The 16,011-nt window shown below is 39.5% G+C and overlaps 1 protein-coding gene across 1 annotated transcript; it reads left to right on the top strand.

Moving 5' to 3' along the window:
• The first annotated feature begins 7,609 nt into the window (after positions 1–7,609).
• On the top strand, positions 7,610–15,638 carry rrh (retinal pigment epithelium-derived rhodopsin homolog). The gene is made up of 7 exons (XM_076107033.1): positions 7,610–7,721; positions 9,396–9,586; positions 11,920–12,019; positions 12,573–12,726; positions 13,952–14,120; positions 15,093–15,271; positions 15,510–15,638. The coding sequence occupies exons 1-7, from the start codon at positions 7,610–7,612 to the stop codon at positions 15,610–15,612; spliced, it is 1,008 nt and encodes a 335-aa protein (XP_075963148.1). The 3' UTR covers positions 15,613–15,638.
• Positions 15,639–16,011: the final 373 nt, after the last annotated feature.

Genomic DNA, 16,011 nt, shown 5'->3' with positions numbered 1-16,011 from the left:
ATTCAGAGTCATATCAGTGATATTGCAGTTTACTCCTCTAACACTAGGGCACCTCTTGTTTTAATCTTGGCAACGCAGACAAGATTGGTGTACTTTCTTTTGAGTTTCCAGGAATATGTGTGCAATTTCAAATTAACTAAATACATAGGACAAAGAGGCTTCATTGTCCATCACAATCTCAAGGAACACTTGCTATCATCTGCACCAAGCCACTCTGATATGTCCATATACTCTGCCTTGCTCTTTTCCTTGCATTTGCACCATGGCAGCTGACAAATTCAGATATAGGACCTTGTCCTATTGTTGATTGTCAATCAAAAAAAACAACATTGTAAAAGCTGTGACCATGACAATAACAATGTCCCATTTGATTAAATGATGAAAATAATTTCAAATTTAAATAAAGTTTGCTTTTGGGGTGAATTCCTGTTTGAAGTCTATCTTTACTAAGTTGTTTCAATTTTATCCTTTTTCAGATTCAGTGTGACAGCTGTAACAGATGGTTCCATGCCGATAGCCTGCAGATGGAAAAATCCCTGCTTTTAAAAATAAAAAACAATGACTGGAAATGCTGTTTGTGCAACAATTAAATCCACATACAGCATTTATGTTTTTTTGTCTCTTTTTATATGCCCCTTGCTATATCTGTCTGTGTGAAGAGGGTGGTCAGATATGTTTTGCATTTCATGTTGTGTTTTTATCATTAAAAGTTTTTCTTTGAAACTTGACAATTAGAAAATAATTAATGCGCATGTGTTCCAACTGAATCCGAATCCAAATACATTAGTTTTAGAACAATGCCTTTGATCACCACCACACTAAGGAGGTACGTAGAGGGAGGTAGAGCTATATATGTCCAAAATGACACAAAAGACCAAAGCTTAATAATATAGACAATCAAAACATTAGACATACAGCAAAATTACATGGGATTTTTAATGGACATAGTCGGAGTGATCATGAACAAGAATCCATTGAAAATGTACTAGAACCTCTTAAGGAACTGTTCAAAAAGGTATAAAGGATTAACTTATATCTTTATTTAACAGTTTAAAATATGAGGAAATTATGAATATCAAAATGTCATTTGAGCGGACTTTGCATCTAATTTTCTCAGAAACTACAGTAATATTTCATGGAAATATTCATGTACATAGTGAGGGTCGTCATTAACAATAATCCATTTAAATATTAACATAACCTCTTAAGGATTATGTTTTATAAAATGTCAAATATTGGGATATTATGAATATCAAAATGTCATTTGAGCTGACTTTACATCAAATTTTCTCAAACTGTACAGTAATATTTCATGACAATATTCAGTTACATAGTGAGGGTCGTCATTAACAAGAATCCAGTGAAATATTGACATAACCTCTGAAGGATTCATTTTTATAAAATGTCAAATATGGGGAAATGATGAATATCAAAATGTCATTTGAGTTGACTTTGCCTTTAATTTTCTCAAAAACTGTACAGTAATATTTCATGACACTATTCATGTACATAGTGAGGGTCGTCATTAACAAGAATCAAGTGAAATATTGACATAACCTCTTAAGGATTATGTTTTATAAAATGTCAAATATTGGGAAATTATAAATATCAAAATGTCATTTGAGCTGACTTTGCCTTAAATTTTCTCAAAGATTGTACAGTAAAATTAGATTACATTGGACATGGAGATACATGGGGTCATCATGAACAGAACTCCAACGGAAATTTTAGCTAACCATTGAAGGAAATGTTTTTTTTAGAGATCAAAGATGATTATTAGGCAATATTATAATTTTCGACCCCTTTTTCAATTAAAGATTATACAGCAGTGTAATTTCAGATTTTTTTATTGTTGGATTTCATATAACGTACAAAATGACATTTTTTTAACAAATTGGGCAAATTATTGATGAAATATAGGTCTATTTCCGGGCTTTTTGGGCTATCCAAGCACCCGTACCGTAGCACCACGAATAGACGAGCATTACATTTCAAGTGCCGGCTGACGTGACCGAGGTTCCGCGGATGACGGACCACATGACCGCAGTAACGAACGGACACCGGCCGTCTTTCGACGAACGCGCACCGAACAGACACCGACCGTCCGCCGTTTGTTCGGTGTTCGTTGGGCGAACACCGGCCGGCGAACACCGGAGCTCCGTTTCCCTGCGAACGTGTTCGTTGATCTGTAGATCCACTTGAGTCTCTCCAAAACTTTTCAAAAGCACTGTAGTGTCCTGCTGTGCAATGGCGTCCTCCGGTTAGCATAGCATAGCTCCAAACACCAAGATACTCAGTTAAAATCAAACACATTCCCAGCCATAAAATGTGCAACGCTGTCAGCCAGGAACACCATTCATACAAATCCTTTTGTTAAAAAAACAAAGCTAGGTAAAAAAAATAATAATCTACACCAAGCAAAATGCAAAAAATGTCATAATTTCTTCCATATCTTTCAATTTGAACTCTATACTCTGACTAAATTTTGCCAGTTTAAGTTTTGTTTCACAATAGTCAAGTGCTCGCCCACTGACCAATCACAGCACACGCTGCACCTCACTGCAGAGCTGCACCTGAAAACTGAGCTGCATGTAATGGTGCATTCACACCAAACGTGGCGTGAATTATTCGCGCGAGTAGATTACATACAAAGTCTATGCACAGACGCGATGAGACTGGAGTTGGAATTTGCGATGGCGTGGCGCGATTGACGCGAATTTGCGGCGCGATTGACGCAAATTTGTCAAACGCCAAATCACCCCAAACGCGTGAGTTGAAATTTTCCAACTTCGGCGGAAAAAATGGCGTGACGCTGTGACGCGATAGCCTATCAGCGTTAAGATGTTTCTGCTGTCATCACTGACTTCCTGCCGTTGTTGAAACAGGAAATAAATACTGTAGCCGTCTGTGTTCACCCAGAGCTCTACGATACCTCATTAATGGAGACCGGACCAAACTGTGTATAAGTGTGTGTGTGTAAACCATATGGTACAAACAATGAATAGACGCTGCCGTATTTACGTCTAGATGACGTTATTCTGAGTGTTGGTGGATCTGCTACAATGTTAGCATACCCTAGCACCGATCGATCCGAGCTCCATTGAGAAGACAAGTACAAATCGGCATCATTACGTAGTTATTTCGGAGTCCCTTTTTGTTGGTTTATTGCCGTTAAATCACAGCCAAATCAGTTTATTTAGTGTTCATACAGCTGTAGTAAACAGCAACGTGTGGCTTGCTAGACACAGTGAATACAGCTCGATAAAATCCACGGAGCTCCTCTGGACAATGTTATGAACCAGACATGACGGCGTTTAGTTTTCCGGAATATCTGTGACTTCCACAACACGTACTAAGCAGAAATAGGTTATTTTTTCCATGGTTGATGGCAGTTGAACGGCTTTCAGGGCGATACACCACGCCCCCTCTCCGGCGGGTCCAGCGCTATTCACGCGAATGAACACAAATAGTCCCCGGCGAGACCGGCGGCACAAATGCCGCAAATGCCGCGAATACGCGGTGCGAATACGGTATAATGCTGATGTAGTTGTAGACCAGCTAGAAGGCTCTGGCACGTCAAAGAATACGCCCAACATGTCAAACCAAAGATCTGATTGGTTGAACACTATGGCAATCAACAATATCGTCCCCATTCACTTAAACTGCAAAGGGATTCACGTGTGAGTCTGCAGGCCTGTGGCCTCTCTTCCACTGTTGCCAACTTAGCAACTTAGTTGCTAGATTCAGCAACTTTTCAGGCTACCCTAGCAACTTTTTTTTCAAACAGCACCTAGCAACAAATTTAGCAACTTATGAAAATATATTTGGCACTTTTAGCAACTTTTTTAAAGTGACTCAAATGCTAAAATGCACGCAGGCATTTTCCCTCTAAATGACACAAAAAAGATTTTCTCCGTCACACACAGCCACACCCACAACACACGTGCCTGGCTGCAAAAGTGCATTGTGGGTGACGTCAACAGCATGTGCTCAGCTCGTGCACAGGAGGGGGCAGCAGCCGAGTGAGCCCAGCCGAGTCAGCCGACAGCCCGACAGTGACACGCAGCAAATCATTGTTGGCTGACTGCAGCAGCAGCAGTATGTCTCAGTCAAAATTGTACAGCCAGAAGTACAGAAAAGAGTGGGAGTCTGTACCTGAATTTAAAGGGTGGCTAAAGCCAGTAATTGGGGATGATTGTCGGGCATACTGTGCGTACTGCAAATCAGATATGCTTGCAAAAATCTATGACATCAGAAAACATTGTGCTACAGCAAAGCATATAAATAAATCAAAACCGCACAACCCTGCAACGCAATCTACATTACCACAGTTGGTTAAGAAAGTGGATAAATGCAAAAGCGCAGAAGCTACTATGGCAATGGCCATTGCAGAGCATTGTTCGCTGCTAGCATGTGACCATTTAGGTATGGCTTGCAAAGCTGCCTTTTCAGATTCTGTGGCAGCAACAAACTTCCAAATGCACTGCACTAAGTGCACAGAAATGATTAGGGGAGTACTGGCTCCTTATTTTCTCAAAAGAGTAACATCAGATGTGGGGGATGAGAAGTTCAGTCTCCTTTTGGATGAGTCCACTGATGTCAGTGTCTCGAAATACTTGGGTGTGGTGATTCGGTATTTCAGTGCTATAAAAAGAACCGTTGTGTCCACATTTCTCGGGCTGGTTGAATTGGAGGGGAGCGATGCCAAATCAATAGCAAAGGCAGTAGTTGAGTTACTTAAGAAGTGTAACCTTAAAAAAGAGAATCTTCACGGTATTGGCACTGATAATGCGTCCGTGATGACTGGGGTGCACAACGGGGTACACAAGATTTTAAAGGAAGAATGTGCATTGCCCAATTTGGTACTCATCCGCTGTGTGTGCCATTCTTTATAATTGGCTATCAGTGCAGCATCCAAAGAAACCATCCCTAGGAGTGTTGAGTACCTAATCAGGGAAACCTACAACTGGTTTTCGATTTCCCCAAAAAGCCGCGAGGCATACAAAGCAGTGTATGCCACAATTAATTGTGGCCAGAAACCCTTGCAGATCACCAAAGTGTGTGCCACACGTTGGCTATCGATTGAGCCTGCGGTAACTCGTATATTGAGCCAGTGGGATGAATTGAAACTCCACTTTGAGTTGACCAAGGCCAGTGAGCATTGCTACATGGCGGATGTGCTCCATGCCATGTACGTGGACAAGACCAACTATGTCTACCTGACATTCTTGAAATCAATCCTGTCCGACGTACAAGTTGCATTGAAGTCATTTCAGGGAGAGGAAACAGATCCTGTCAAGCTTTTGGACAACCTGGTACACCTCTTAACATCAATTTGCAGCAGAGTAGTCCACCCTATGGCAAAAATTGATGTCCTGAAGGATGCCATTGATGGACATCTCAGTCCATCACCATACCTTGGGTACCTTTTCGAGAGCACAGTGTCCCGACTCAGTCTTGCGCCAGACGACGAAAAGGTAATTCGTAGACGGTGCATCAACTACATTGTTGCTTTAAGCAAGGAGCTGCAAGGAAGGCTCCCAGACAACCGAGAAGCCTTGCGAAACATGGCCTTGTTCAGTGTTAAGGACACGCTAAACCACAATAAAGGCACCATTGAAATTATTAAAGTAGCTGAGCTACTGGGGTACCATCCCCAAACAATTGACAAAATTGTTTCCCAATGGAGAATCATCCATCTGTTTAGGTGGGACTCAACTGAAAATACAGTTGAGTTTTGGAGTGAATGAGTCAAATGCGGAGGTTGAACGGCTGTTCAGCCAAATGAGTGTGGTCAAGTCAAAGCTGAGAAATAGGATGTTACTGCACACTCTCAACTCCATACTCCTGGTGGTATGGACTGAAGCTGGCTGGAGATACCTGTTACCAGCACAAACTACCAAGTGAAGTTCTGGAGCAGTTTGGCACCAAAACAGCATACGGCTTTAAGGCCACTCCATCCTCTTCTGCTGGTTCCAGCTCCGTGACAATGCAGTTGGACAGTGAAGATGAAGAGGTTTTCTTTTCCACTTTTTGATTCATCATATTTACAGTATGTATGCAAGGAGTGGACTTTCTGGAACTGGCGGAGACACACAGCTGATGGTGGCAGTGTGCACTGCCGTGTGAGCGAGAACAGCGGCAATATCTGGAGGATACCATTGAGCAGCTAGCCAGCCAAGCAGCACAACAGCCTGGAGACAGCTAGAAAGAGATGCCCAGTGCACACATCATTATTTGAGTTAAGTTGCTTGTTCAATAAGATATCATATATACCTTGTTATTAGCTTGTACCTATAATTATTGATCAGTTTGGTTGCATGTTAACTAACTACCAGTACACTGCTTAAATTGTTCAGAATGTGTAGGTTTACTAGTTAATAAGAAAAGAAAAAAAAGTAATTGTTCAATAATGTGTAATTGTTCAATAATTCAATGTGTTGTGTTTAAAAATATCTGATCATATAAAATGTGTTGTGTTTAAATTACTTCTACAAATAAAAATGTGATAATAAACAAAAAATCTTAATTAACAGATGTCAAATCATATTATTTGTCGAGATGGACAGTCAATTTGAGTAACGTTATTGTGTAGTCTACATAATTACGCAGTTTTACGTTATTACGCAATGACGTCATCACGTAATGACGCAGTTTTACGTTATTACGTAATGACGTCATCACGTAATGACGTCACAACGTCATTTAGCAACTTTTAGCTTCCCCGGAAAAATATTTGGCAACAGTGCTCTCTTCTTACCTAGAGACACAGAGGTGAAATCTGATTGGATAAAAGCTCTACTTAAAACAAGCTGCACTGGAAGCAGAGCAACTGAGGAAGACAGTAGCTGTGCAATGAGAAAATAAGATAATGGGAAAAATATTTTTATAAATTATAATACATGTAGTGTATTTAAGAACAATTATTAAATTATAAAATAGCTATAACTTTGTGATTCTGTTTAGGCCAGCAGAGAAGGCCTTGCTGGCCCTGACGGCCCACCACTGCTCAGTAGCTGTAAACGTTTACTGCTTTGGGTGTTAGCACTCTCTAAAACTAGATTTTGACATTAACAAGTGAGGGCCTCGGGATTAGGTAAAAATGCAGAGTCACCTTAAGGCCCTTTCCATTACAGTTTGTATAAATTAATCATTATTAATTAATCAAAGTAACTGCTACACAGTGAACCTGGGGTCTTGAGGGTCCAAGGTGCCCCTCTTTGCCAGTTGTTAATCCAGCCTTGGTTGTATCTACAGTATGTGAAGTGAACAGTCTTCAGTTTGAGGCTCAGGCATTAACTCAACTACAGTTTTGTAATGTCAAAGCTTATTGGCCAGAGCCATGCAACTCCATGTGAGTGTTAATCCTCTCTTGGTCAGCCCTGTTGCATTCTGCTAACTGGGGACACCACCACACCACTCCACAACAAAACCCAACAGATTTTAGTTTGACGAAGCATTTTGCAATACCGACTCTCTAACTCTTATCTCTCTTTTATTTTTTTATTGCCTCTCCGTGTAATTTTCCTTCCCACACTGTTAGTGGGAAGACCGTTTACTTAAATTTAGGGCCATTTTAGTTTTGGTCTTTTTTTAAACACCTCAGAAAATGGGGATTGACTCTGGAGTCAATGTTTCAGATGATGTTGCACTTTACGGGGGAAAAAGTGTCTTTACCCAACTGGAGCACAACATAGTGGCTGGATATCTTATCACTGCAGGTAACAAAGATGAGGCCGCCGATGGCAGTAGAAATAGAGGATGAATAATGTGAATGTTGTGAATTCTCTGATCGATGTTCTTCTGTCGAAAGTTAAAGTGTGTAACTCTCTGGAGTCATTTCAGGAGCCTGCATTCAATCTTTGTTCTAACTTTCAGCACATCTTACAGTTAAGTGTCTAACCATCAATAGTAAGCTGGGAGGAAAAGGGAATTTAGAGTATTATTGGCTGTGTGACAAATTCATTCATCCTAAAGAATGAGATTTTTATCAAAACTCAGTTTTAAAAACACGAGGGGAAAAGAAAACATGACTGTTTCCAGGCCATTGATGGTGAAAGGAAACTAGTCCATTGTTACCTTTTGAAAAAGTGTCCTGATAGCATTATGTAACTGATCCAGGTCTTGGCACTGTATTCCAAGACCTGTTTCTGAATTCCTACTTTGCATTTCTCTCATGGCAACTTCATTAAGACTGAAAGTGACTGTTTTTCTTAATTAGCATCACCATTTCTTTTCTGTCTTCTCTTTTAAGATTCTGTCCATCTTGTATTGATCGTGGTGTTTTGCGGTTTGAATAAATCTTTCTTGCCTGAATTTTTTAGCCTTGCTCGCATCAGAGCACCCTTTTTTGTTTACATTCCCAAAATTAATCAGATTCACAGAAGTTTTTCACAGCAGATATTTCACTTTTCCAGCCAAGTCAAGGAAAACATGTTGGCATTTTACCTTTCTGCAAACCACGGATATGTTGAATGTCGATGTTTCTGCATTCGGTCAGAGTACAATGAGCGTTGATCCAATCAAGTGAAGTGGTATATAGAGCAACCGGTATTAAAAGCTGTGTGGTATGAAAGTTACGTGGTGTAATAACGAGTATAACAAGTGAGAAAGTCCAATAAGTGTGCATATAGGTCAAACAAACACAGCACTCTCACCTAGTAGACCACTGTTCGTGTCCTGTGTGAAACCAAAAGTTACCATTGACTTTATGCTTCTTGAGTAATATTGTTCGGCATGTTACGTAACATTGCATGAAAGTGTGCTAAGTGCGGTTGTTATATATTTACGTTGTTATGTTACGCTATAACAACACAAATCATGATCTTCTTTACCTTAACCAAGTAGTTTTATGGCTTAAACCTACCCAATTGTTTCACAGCGTTAACCATGTGTCATTACGCGTTTCTACGAGCGTGATACAAGGCTAATATGAAACATGTGAAAGCGTATTTTTGATTCACAAACATCCACATTCAACGTATTCTGTGATTTGCAAAAAAAGTACAATGCCAACATGTTTTCTGGTGACTGGGTTGACTTCTCATAGGGGGAAAAGCACAGGTGGAATTAGTGACACTGATGATAGCTCGGCGCCAAAAATCATTATAATGTAATGCAGCCGGCGGTTTTCATAGGTGGTCAACTACTGGTAGCAGATCATATAATTATTACAACAAATGTTAACGAATAACCATAACAATGGAAAATCAATAGATTATTGAGTTATTGACTTGACTTGAATACAGTCTTGGAGCCATCAGAGGAAATGTAGCTTAAAATGCTTGTGTTTTCTTTACTCCTCTGTTAATGTGACTTAATAAATACAGGATTAAAGGTGTTGCAAGTTTGACTTTTACCTCACACTTTGCCTGCATTTTTCTTTCTCTTCACAGGTGTCATAAGTTTATTAAGCAACATTGTTGTGCTGCTCATGTTTGTGAAGTTTAAGGAGCTGCGCACTGCCACCAACTTTATTATAATTAATCTTGCTTTTACTGACATTGGTGTGGCTGGTATCGGCTATCCCATGTCAGCTGCCTCAGACATCCACGGCAGCTGGAAATTTGGCTACGCTGGTTGTCAGGTTGGTGGAATGTGTCTTCACATATATATTATTTTACTTATAGAGCAACCTACATATACAATAAAAAAGTAATGTAAATGGAACCACATTTAATGTTGAGATTAGGGGAGGTGAATGTTCTGCCAATTTTTTTCTTCTTCAAGGACCCATACTGTATGGCTGGTCTACACTGAATGATGCCTATAGGTAACCCTTGCAGACTGGTTAACTGTGTGAACAGGTTCTACTGACCCCTCTTACGTGAACTGCTTCAGCGGTATTAAAAATGGGATAATAGTTTTTAATTATTCCATAAAAAAACAGACTCTTGTTTTGTTTAATTTCTACTGCAGTGTATTGCTGACATGCCAGAAATGGAAAAACAGATCAGTATCACATTATAATGTGAAGTTTAAGGTTATAATAAGATGTTTTTCACATTTAAGATATTTTCATGTTATAACATGATCACTTACACTGTTTCACGATTCACGTTTTAATGTTATAACAAATATGGCTCATTTACACAATTTGAGTAGGTTTCACTTTGTGCTTGAGACATATCAAGTTCTAACGTGAAATGTTTTACACTACAACAACAATTTATCACATTATAACGTGGAAGGTTTTACGTTATAACAATAGGTTATCATGTTATAACAATAGGTTATTGTGTTATAACATTAAACGTTTTATACAATAAATTATCACTTTATGTGAAATATTAAACGTTAACAAGATAACTAGTTAATTGTTAAAACAAGAAAAGTGTCTTGATATAACGTGATAAGTTTATATGTTGTAATAACATGAAAACATTTTGTTATAACAAGAAACTTTTCACATCATAACGGGATAATTCTGTTTTTCTTTTCCTGGTGTGAAAAAACAGTTAAAAATGCTTACTGGGCAGTTTTTGTAGTCACATTTTCTACATATTTTTTCAAAATGTATGTAAATAAATGGGAATTATTCATGAGACCCAGTCAGAAGGGTCACCAGTCTTGTAGTTCTCCATGTCGTCATGCTTTCTACAACCTTTAAAATGTCACACTAACTAACGTGACTTTTTCTGAGCCTACCATAAGAATCTACTTATCTACAGGCTGAGGCATCTTCTCATCAGCTGCTACACTGCACAAGGCCACGTGTTTGGATTATTTTGGCAGATTATGTTTCCCCTCAGCCTTTGTTATTGCACAGCTATATTGTGCCATAGATGTTATTCTACAGTGAGAAGCAGAGCAGGGAAAGCAGAGTGTTTTAACTGGGCAGTGGGGGAATCCTAGTGCCTGTGTACCTTTACCACAACTGATTTTCCAAATGTTCACATCTATTCAGTCAGTCAATACAATGCCCTCCAGTGGATCAGATAGTACTGATCAATGTCAAAGCACAATGGACGACACAATAATTGTATCCATCCAGTGGAAATCAGGTATGCTGATCAATACTGCTACAATAAACCAGTAGCTCGCTGGGTGTGTATCTATCTTCCAGGTAGCCAGTGGTGCAGTTTATTTGTGCTGTAAAATCAACGATGGGAAACCTGAGACTTGTTTGACTTATCCATCACAGTGAACATACTTATCTGCATTTAATGTTGCCTTAGTTACATATCAATATGTATCAGTTTGATAGCATTGTGTGGTTCATTGCAATTCTTTAAACAATTCCATTTGGATTTGTATGCAATAATACTGTAACTTTTCCCAAAAAATAGTTGATGGATTCTACTCAGCAACGTTGGAATGAGTTTAGATTCTGTACAAGTTGATTTGTTATAGCACATTTAAAATGAGAGCTGACAGAAAGAAATTGGCAAATATTTACATGATTAATTTTATCGTCTGTTAAACATTTGATGTTGTAGTTCATCTCAAATATGAGGACATGCTGCTTTTTTTGTCATGAATCAACATCAATATCTTTGTGTTTTTGACTTTTGGAAATTTGGATGGGCACCTTCTCTGAATATTTTCACGATTGACCAAGCGTGTATTTGATTAATCCGAGGTAATCGCCAGATGAATCAGTAATGAAAAATAATCATTGGTTGCTGCCCTAGTTAAAGTTTTGAAACCAATGGCTTTGTTCAAGGTAGTTAGAACGCATTGAAAGATGAAAACACTTTACTTCAACTAAAGGATTAGTTAACGTGCTGGGTAGGTTGGCCTGGCGTACCACCTTTCAGCCCCCGGCTGCTACGGAAAACCTAAAAACCTAAAAGAAGAAAAAATATGCAACTAGTTCTAATCAAATACCTCAAGAAAACATCAAGGCCCATTACACTAACTACACTAACATTATCATTAACTAGCTATTATTTGTAATCTTTGTGTTTTTGCGACCAGATCTATGCAGCTCTCAACATCTTCTTTGGCATGGCCAGCATCGGCCTGCTGACGGTTGTGGCCATCGACCGATACCTCACCATCTGCAGACCAGACATAGGTATCTATTTCCTGCACTTCTGCTCGCCATGCAAGGGTGGAATTTCGACTGGGGATGGGGGGACACATCCCCCTCACTTCCTATTTATATAGTTGGCAGTGTATTCTCCCTTGATGAAGGTTACAATTTTAGAGAGGTGTTGATCCAACTGTGTGATCATTTCGGAGGATGTAGATTAGTTTAACTGTAACGCATCATTTAGAGTGATGCTTTGTTTAGCCTTTACCCTCACTGGCATTTATAGCAAGACCCTTCATTTGGATTACATTACTTTTAGCTTGGTGTACCTTATAAACTGGCGACTCATCAAATAATTCCTGATCCCCAGGGTTATTGGTGACCCCTGACCCTTCTTTTTGAGCCGCCATCCAGACAGAAAGAGATCTTACTTGTACACATCAAAGTCAATTGTAACGGGGGGATTACCATAGCACCTTCATGTTTCTGATGGGATAAACCTTTTCACTTGTAATCAAAACCAAATCAAACCAGTATCTCCACACTGACCCTCCTGAACTTTCATTGTGAATGGACATATCATTTGTCTCTCCAGGGCAGAAAATGACGATGCGATCATACAACCTTCTTATCCTGGCAGCATGGCTGAATGCTGTGTTCTGGTCCTCCATGCCCGTGGTGGGCTGGGCTGGTTATGCCCCCGACCCCACCGGAGCTACATGCACCATCAACTGGAGACAGAATGACGCGTGAGTTATCAGCAGACTGCAGGTGTTACTGCATACTTTACACCTGGCAGAAACTATATCGTTTTGTTATAAAACTACTGAGAAAATTGCCCACTTATAATGACAATTAAATACTGCTGCCACTACTAATACTGCTGCTACTGTGATGATTTTGAGTTGTCACAGCTATTGTGTCTCAACTTATTTATCCATAAAAACAGTGCATCCTTTTCAACCAACACTGATTACAAAAACCCAGAAAATAAATACCCACAGATTAAAACCGTAAAAAAACAACCATAAAACATAAAACTATACTAAATATATCTGTGAAGAAGATACACCCCAACAACAATACAAAAGCACACTAATGCCTCACTTCCACGGCCTCGTACAACTCTGCTCGACTCCTCACTTTTGGTACCAGGTATTATGTCTCTATTTCGTTCTGCACTGCAGGTAGTACCCTCTCTGAAGGCGGGACTTTTCGCTGAATGCCATAGCAGCTCCTGCATGAAACTGCCATGACATCATTTTCAATGTGACATTCACTGGATCATAGAGTGCTCCAGGGATGACGCATTTTTGAAGGCCAGAAGCAAACATCGCCCCGGTTTCTTCGACAAAAAGCCAATGGGAGTTTTCCATTGGATATTGGATTATTGCAGAAATTAAGCTCTATAGCAAATAAATGATACTTTTGTTCATCTACATTTACTACAGTACATCAGGTTACGCTGCTGAAATGTAAAGAATGTCTTAGCTTAAGCCCTTCATAAATTCATCTGATTACTAGGGGCCTTCAGTCATGGAGCAGTCACAGCAGCATCATGAGGTTATAACTCACAGAAACAACAGTTTCAACTGAACAAACGGATATCTGTGATTATGAGCAGGAAAGATTCAGACCAATTTATGTTTCACAAGCATTGAACAAATATTGATGCAGTTTACAGTAAGATATTCCAGTAATTCTGGATAGTGCTAGAGCAAAATACACTGGCCATATTTAGAACATTTTAAATAGTTTGGCTCCAGTGAGTGAAGCCAGAAGAGAATATTATACTGCTACTACTATGTTATGCCATTACTATTACAACTGTAATTATGCTATAAGGCAACTTTGAATTGATTGGAAAGGATTAAGATTTTAAACTCTGACTTTTAAAAGTCAGCCAGACCAAAGATGAAACATAATCCAGTATGTCAATGTTTGAGCAGACACTAACTAACTTTTCCTCCACAGCTCCTTCATCTCTTACACTATGGCTGTGATCGCTGTGAACTTTGTGTTGCCTCTGTCCGCCATGTTTTACTGCTACTACAACGTGTCGGCCACTGTGAGGAGATACAAAGCCAGCAACTGCCTGGACATCATCAATGTCGACTGGTCAGATCAGATGGATGTCACCAAGGTGAAAGCTGAACCACACTGAGCCATCGAGCTCACTCTTCTTTCCTCTACTCTGCTTCGTGTTCCACTTATGATGGCACACAGCTTTGTCGTAGCCCATCTTTTTAGCGGTTAAACAAACTTGTCCAACATCATTACAGAGGCATGTTTTGGTTGTCTGTCTCACATGCATCTGTATTAAATTTGAATCAATATAGTCTTTATGGGCCACTTTATCAGCGTAACGATGACCCAAAATGTTTTTTTGTATGCGTTTTTTAAATCCATCCGATAAAAATCGTCACAAACAGAAAACTTGCGCACTGAGTCTGATGCGTTTTTTTGAATGTCATTTGTTTTTTTATTTGCAATACAAGACAAAACTGAATTGATTAATAATTAATTCATTATGTTAATTATGAATGAATGACATTAGCAAGAAGCTATCGTTTAGCTGCCTAGAGCACAATGATTACCATCTAACCTTACATCCTTTGTTTTGTGACCATCTCCGATTCCAAGCTGTTCTATGATCAGCTTCTACAATCTGTTTTTTAAAATCTGCGTGACTCTGTTTGTCGTAAAGTGCTTTGTGCTGGGAGACGAATGAACCGAGTGAATCAGCTCAGATGCCATTTTAAATGCTTACGTTTTCATTTAGGGCAGCTCTGAGCGGTCAAAGAACTCTGACGGATGCGAAATAACGCAGAAAAATCTAATTTATTGAGAACACTTTAATGGTGGACGATGTGTAAATGGAATTTTCACAACATGACGTTGCATTTATTTTCGAACGTGTAACAATTTTGGATGACTTGGTGTCTTAAAGTTCTTAAAAGGACAATTCTATTCTGTTTCATGTTACACATGTAGTTATGCTATTGGACTGTGAGCAAAAATGTGGCTTCATTCAATTTACTCTCTCCTTTATACTATATACAATATTTTTGCCTGTATTATATGAAAGCTGTGTTGCTGTGTTTGTGGCCAGCAGATGTCCATGGTGATGATTGTCATGTTCCTGGTGGCCTGGTCTCCGTACTCCGTGGTGTGTCTCTGGGCCTCCTTTGGTGACCCAAAGACCATCCCTGCCCCCATGGCTATCATCGCTCCACTCTTTGCCAAGTCCTCCACCTTTTACAACCCCTGCATTTATGTCATTGCCAACAAAAAGTGAGTGTTTTTCTCGTCATTATGCTTTGATAATAGTTCATGTGTGTGTAGATGTACTTGTTACTTGTGAGAGGCAGTTGTGAGGATAGAGAGGGGGTGATGGGCCCATAATGAGACTGTGGGTCCCTGGGCACAGACATATAAAAAGGGCAGTACTCCTGTTCAGTAATCATTGAGTAATGTTTTAATGATGTACTGTATTTTAAATTGATAATGAGTGGATGATCTCTTCCTGCAGGTTCAGAAGAGCCATCATAGGTATGGTTCGATGTCAAACCAGGCAAAGAATCACCATCAATACCCAGGTTCCCATGACAACCTCCCAACAACCCCTGACCTAGTGAGGTGAAATCCCATTGTATTAAAGTATCCTGGCATTAAAACCATTTATAGAAGATTGCTACGGTGAATTAATATGGATCAGTGTCAGTGTTTCCATAATAATCTAATGCACTGTGGTGTTTACTGTGTACATTCCACTTGCCGTGACATTGTAGTCATTGTGTGTGTTGTGGTAAAACTGACAATGCAACTCTTTCTGTGTGCGGACTGCATTCTTCAACTGCTACAGAAGCATCCCCTTTGCTTGGAAAAGGCCAAAGTAAGACATTACTTTTTGTTTTCACATGTGCTATCTATGCCCATACAGCGGTGCCACCTCTCTCATCAGATACAATAGGATTTAATTTAGTGACACCGACATTGTAGCTCACATCAGAATCCCAAGAAAGTTTATTGGA

The sequence above is a fragment of the Anarhichas minor genome, unplaced genomic scaffold (genome assembly GCF_050575085.1).
Source record: "Anarhichas minor isolate MPS153535 unplaced genomic scaffold, ASM5057508v1 ptg000037l, whole genome shotgun sequence".
NCBI lineage: Eukaryota > Metazoa > Chordata > Actinopteri > Perciformes > Anarhichadidae > Anarhichas > Anarhichas minor.
Note: the sequence above shows the minus strand (reverse complement) of the source record. Positions and strands in the feature narration are given on the sequence as shown.

Excerpts from the sequence above, each read along its gene's own strand:
- rrh (XM_076107033.1), top strand. The coding sequence starts at position 7,610 with ATGGGGATTGACTCTGGAGTCAATGTTTCAGATGATGTTGCACTTTAC. Across the intron at positions 9,587-11,919 it reads TTGGCTACGCTGGTTGTCAG|ATCTATGCAGCTCTCAACAT; the intron begins GTTGGTGGAATG and ends TTTTGCGACCAG. Across the intron at positions 15,272-15,509 it reads TATGTCATTGCCAACAAAAA|GTTCAGAAGAGCCATCATAG; the intron begins GTGAGTGTTTTT and ends CTCTTCCTGCAG.